The following is a 5,631-nucleotide window of genomic DNA, read 5'->3' as shown; positions in this document are numbered from 1 at the left end:
ACGGCTGAACCAAAACTGAATTGTTCTGTTATGACAAGTCTGCCGTTGGCCGGCTCTCCAGGGAAGGCACATGGCTTTGCTGGGGGACAACGGGGCTGGAATTAGTTCTTATTTCAGTTTAATGAAGAGTTGGGGAAACACAGCAGGAAAGCAGAAGACTCCTCCAACACCAATCAAGGGGGTAAGAGCAGAGACCTCCAGATTTCCCCTCCAACCCCAAATTATTCCACGATCCACGATGCTGTTAAGACTTGCATCATGACCTGCAGCCAGCCTTGGCAGCCTGAGGAGGGGGGGTCGCAGTGACCCTGGCAAGCACGGCGGCATTTCTTCACAGCTGAAGGATTCTCCTACCGCAAGTTTGAAATACTTTTGTTGAACAAAGAGTTACAAAGTGCCTGAGCAGAACATCCTTGGAGTCAGCAAGCAGAGAGAGACAGCCAGCATCAAAGCAGATTTCAGCTTTTGCCATCGTTGCCTGGACTTAGCAGAATACAGCTGGTGCTTCATGTCAGGTCACTCATTTCCCACCATCCCATGAGGTCACTTTGGATACTGCTCCAACAAAGCGAGCTGATATCATCAGTGAATAAAAAACAAAAATCAAAAGTCAACCCAAAATATACTCACGTATACAGATCTCTGTTGTTCCAGTCCATGTATTGTTCCTCTCACAAGTAAAGCCATTTGGGGCTTTAGCATTTCTTATGTAACCTGGTCGACAGTTGTATTCCACCACTGAACCATAGTCGAACGTGACAGTGTCACGGTATCTCTCTTTGGGTTCTGCAGATGGGAGACGTGGCGGAGCATTGCAGGCACCTACCGACAGAAACTCCATCAGAAAGATGCTGGGAGGAAAAGCAGGGGGTTTCAGCCCTGATTTACTCTGAAGGTCCAGGCGAGGACACTTTGGTGGCCTTAAAACTCCCTAAAGCCAGAAACAAGGAGGAGAAGCACAGGCTGATGGGGATGGCTGAGGCTGGCAGGGGCCCGGGGGGACCCCCCCCCGCCAGGTCCTGTTGCTCCTCACACCTCATCCAGCAGTTTCAAAGGCTGGTCACAAAGTCCAGATTAACCATTTCCTCCCCCCCAATTCGTATAAATCATTGCACCTTTTTCAGCTGGAATAATTTTCCAGCCATTTAACACAGAAAGGAAAAAAAAGGCAAAGGAGGCGGATTCTGATGACAGATTTACAGTGTTCTCAAAATGCAAAGGCAATGAGAAAAAGAGAAGGATCCAAGTCTTGTGAAGCCCAAAATAAGGTTTTGCTTTGAGGGATGTTAGTTTATCCCGACGGACTCGCTCCCTCCTGGTGTTCACTTACCCTGGACAGCCACAACGAGAGCAGCGGCGAGGAATAACCCAAGGAGAGCAGCACAATGCCTCGGCCTCCCTGGCTCCAAAGCTGGCATCTTTCTTTATTCCAGCCTCCTTGTCCGGAGATCCCACAGAAGTTACCACATTCTTTTGCTAGGCCAAATGTCTGTAAAAATAGCAGGGGGGTATCTGCACTCAGGATAACCATAGCTCACACGGACAGGTTTCATTTCTCCATCCCTAAGCAGGTCCTACAGCCAAGGCTGGGGACCAGAAGCTGCAGGAGCTGCTGCTGTGCTCCACAGGACAGCAGAGCAGCTCCTCCGCTGTCTCCTCTCCGGCCAACGGGACCCAGACCCAGCACGGAGGAGCCGGGCTGCTGGGGCAGAACTGGCTTTGGGTGAGGAAGGCGGGCTCCAGCAGACCAGAGACATGAAAATACAACTAAACAGGACAACTGGTTGTAGATGTTAAGCAACTCCCATGGGCTTTAGTCCACTAGTCTCATTTATTTGCATTTTCGAGAACGCAGCTTTTGATTAAAATTAAAAAAAAAAAAAAAAAAAAGAAGAGAAAAAAAGAGAAAGACTAACAGCTCAAACTGTAACATAAACATGTTGGAGCTTGTCAAGTTCAACTTAAAAACACTGCATTGCCAACATAGTGTTCTTCCCAGACAAATGAATACCTGCAGGGCCACGAGTTTATCTGTGCCTTCTGGAAAAAGCCTCCTGAAACTTCCCTTATGGGTAAAATGTTTTGTTAATAAATCTCTTGGAAGCAAATTCATAGTCAGGTGAAATCCTGCTGGAGTCAATACAGTCCCCTAACAATACATTACATGCAGAGAGAGAAAGAAGCATCTAACCAGAAAGACACAACTAGTTTGTGCAAATAACATCAGAATAAAGCTGTAAGGAGAGAATTGCTTTACAAAATGGAATTTAAGTGCAATTTGGACTAACCTGGCACCCCTAGAGATGAGCAAGAGTCCTCTCTGACTTTGTTATCCAGGCTCATCATTTATGAGCCCAAACCCTCCCAACATTATGTACGCTCCAAGTGCCTACCTTCCTCCTGGAAACCAGAGCCTGCCTCACCGCTTTCCACCCTAAACTGAACGCTTATCCTGGCTGTTTCATTCTTCTGTCCTTCCTTCTGTCCTTGTTCCAGCTCTTGGTTTAATTTGATTTCATTCACTAATCTTTGTGCCTGCTACAGTGGCAAGAAAGCTCTGATCCAGTTCCCAAGAGCAGCATTGCCTAAAGCTGTATGGCTCGAGTCATCTTACCTGTCGATCTGGCAGCAGGAGATGGAGAGCCCCGGCGCCTTTGGCTCTTGCAGGACACAGCGATGGCTGTCCTTGCCCAGTCCCCCCGGCTCCAGGAACCGCAGCACTGAAGGAGGAGTTAGATACGCCTACATGCTCAGCTATGGCTCCATGCAGAAAAGTTTGAATTCTGCAAAGACCAGAGTTGTGCCAGTTGACCCATAAATCATTAACTCCTCCTCTGAGCAAGAAGGAAGTAGTTTATTCAACCCACAAAGCGAAACACTAGAATACCAAATGCAACCCAAGCAGATGTTGAAATTGTTTGTTTTCTGTGTGGGTCTGCCAACTCTTTGCTGATACGATCCTCGCTGAGCAGGACACTGCCTGTTCCAGCCTACAGCCATGGCAATGCCTAGGGACCTCCGGCACGCTATGGGGGCCTCCGCAAGACGACTGCTTCACCCTGGGCCATGTCAGCCATGAGCTCATCCCTTCTGACCTCAGAAGCCTATGGCTGACATTCAAGAGATGGGTTTCTTCAACCAGCTCCGCCTAATCCTATTGAAGCAATACCAGCTGGAGCTCAGCAGCCCACAAGGTCCCAGGGAGCATTGCTCAGAGCTGAACACCCCGGGCCACGATGGGAAACCCAGCTGCCCTTCATCGCATTGAACGCTGTTCCAGAATCCAGCTGTTGCTGGTGGGACTTTTTCCAGTAACAAGAGTTTTGGCCGAGGTTGGAACCATTTGCTCCTCTTGCACTTTGGCTGCACAGTTTCCTACAGGCTTGAATCACCATCAAGAGCCTGGCAATGACCTTTTTACCCCAGGTTGTGCTTCTCACAGGCACAATGTTTGCTCTGCCAGCTCTGAGATTTTTTTTTGCCGGAAAAATCTACCACGTCTCTGCATTGAGTGGGATATATTACCCTTCTGAAGTACGCCTGAGTCCACACCAAAATGCAATGAAACAGATTTAATCTGTAAAACACAGCAAAAGGCTGCCTGTCCTTGCCCCACGAGCAGGGGCTTGCTCACAACAGGCCCCTTGTCACTCCTGAGCAGGCACTGACCTCCACTAAATAGTTACGGGAATCCAGTTAAGCTCAAACACAAACACAGGCTTTCTAGATTTCTTTTTTTTTGCCAGATGACTCAGAACAAGTGGATTTGTGCCCTGAAAAATCAGCAGCAGGGGGTTATTTAGCACCTGCATGGGGTGCTCACGGCCACGAGCATCAGCCAGGGCACAGCCACAGCAAAAGCCGTCGTTTGCTCTGAGGGCTGCTGGACACCCCTAAGACCTCCTCAACCCACTGATAAACAGGATGAACAAGAGAAAAAGGGTTTTCCTTGACCACAACCAAGGTCACTGCTCATCAAGGCTGCGGCTGGCGAGTCCCTTTGGGGCCAACTGGTTTCCAGCTGCAGATGCTGGAAGTCTCACCAGCTGCTCCTCCTGACCTCTTTTTCTAGGAGAAAAAAAAAAAAAAAAAAAAAAAGAAATGTGCTTTAAAAAACAGCATTCCTACCCCGACAGCTCCACGGAAAACCTGAAACTCCGAATTCCAACAGCTCCAATAAAAACACCCTGAAAATCGATGCCAGAAGGGGAACAGCAGCAGTAGCTTCGGGCTGCAGGATTCACCATTTCCAACCCAACTCCCAAAAGCCAGGGATGCCTGTCCTCCCCTGCAAACCCTCCTCCTCCGGACGCTTCCCACAGACCTCCTGAATTCACCACCTTCCCACAGACCCAGCGCACGATAGAACGTTATAGCAAACAACAATGCAAAGTTACAGCAAGCAAACACTAATGCAAGGTAACAGAGGGAACTAGACCTGTTTCCTTTTAAAATCTCTTTATTGTAAATAAATGCCCAAGTGCACAGAGTACACAACAAACAGCACAAGTTTACATATATTGCATTTTTTTTTAAACCTAAAAAAATAAACATTAGGAAGCAGGAGAGTAGCAAAAGTGCAAGTAGGAGTGTAACATCCATCTCAGTAAACACTAAATACAGAGACGCAGTTTGCAAGCAGTGTTCAGAGAGAGAGAAAGGAGCCGCGGGAGAGGTGGAGGTGGCACGAGCGCCCTTCGGAGGAGCACGGGCAAGAGTTTGGGATGTACCCCCAGGGCTGGCAGCAATGCCTCTCCCCCCCCAGGCTGCCCCTCCGCCCTGCAGCACCTGGGCTGGGCTTCCCGGTCCCCCACCGCCGAGCTGCCGGGAAGGGGACGCCTTACGGAGAGGCGGCAGCTCTAACGTCACGGCCAGCGTACACAAACTCAAGCTACCCGGCCTGGTTTTAAGCCTCTTCCCTCACTTTCCAATTTTTCCCATTGCTGGCAGCAGAGATGGAACAGATTTTGCCTGAGCGATCATTTTCCCCCTAAAACGCCCCATAACGCTGACAGGGCAGCGATGCAGGTCCCATGGGTGGCCTCAGAGGCTCACTGAAGGTGACAGCAGCCATCACTGCCTCAGCTGATAGAAATGGAAAGAAAGTCAGGGAAATAGAGGAAAAAAAAAAAAAAAACCCAAAAGTGCTGCAATGCTCAGGAAGGCGCCAAGCCCACTTCCACACCTCCAAATTTGCCACCTCGGGCTGGGCAGCCCAAGACAGCGGCTCTGGCGCGACCGACGGCACAAGCCGCCACTAATCCTCCGTTGAGGCACATTGTGCAATTGTTGTTTATTCTGGGGTATTTGCACGCAGGGTGCCAAGGAAATCAGGTGATTTCAAGCAAATACCTGGCACAGGGACCCACCCGCCCACTTGGGGCTGGGGAGACGCGTGGGCTCGCTGGCATCGCCCCAGCCCGGCCACCCCCCGAGAGCTCGGGGCTCGGCAGGACCCTGGGACCTGTCATGTCAGGTATGAGCCATGGTGATGATTGCAAATCCGCTGCTGCTCTGCGCTAGACACGTGTATTTATGAGAGTTAAAACGCGGGAGGAAAAGGCAATAGTTAGGCTTTAATTAAAGCACTGAGGTGCAAATGCTGCCGCCTGCAGAGATGGCCAAGAGGCT

General features: G+C 49.8%; 2 protein-coding genes across 2 annotated transcripts in view; both read right to left on the bottom strand.

Annotated features, from left to right (window-relative positions):
• LOC104134565 (C4b-binding protein alpha chain-like) overlaps positions 1-1,903 on the bottom strand; it is a 10,009-nt gene extending 8,106 nt beyond the window's left edge. Inside the window, exons 1-3 of the mRNA XM_035899895.1 lie at positions 1,331-1,903; positions 631-822; positions 9-79 (exon numbers count right to left, since the gene is read on the bottom strand). Of these exons, the coding sequence (XP_035755788.1) occupies positions 9-79; positions 631-822; positions 1,331-1,418 (351 nt within the window). The 5' untranslated portion in view covers positions 1,419-1,903. The remainder of the gene's footprint in view (positions 1-8; positions 80-630; positions 823-1,330) is intronic.
• Positions 1,904-1,958: 55 nt separating this feature from the next.
• PFKFB2 (6-phosphofructo-2-kinase/fructose-2,6-biphosphatase 2) overlaps positions 1,959-5,631 on the bottom strand; it is a 19,164-nt gene continuing 15,491 nt past the window's right edge. The window contains exon 15 of the transcript XR_004842731.1: positions 1,959-4,068. The gene's annotated coding sequence lies outside the window, so the exon portion shown is untranslated. The remainder of the gene's footprint in view (positions 4,069-5,631) is intronic.

This window comes from Egretta garzetta, unplaced genomic scaffold (assembly GCF_000687185.1).
Source record: "Egretta garzetta isolate BGI_Z169 unplaced genomic scaffold, ASM68718v1 scaffold640, whole genome shotgun sequence".
Classification (NCBI taxonomy): Eukaryota; Metazoa; Chordata; class Aves; order Pelecaniformes; family Ardeidae; genus Egretta; species Egretta garzetta.
This window is presented reverse-complemented; position numbering and strand designations above follow the sequence as displayed.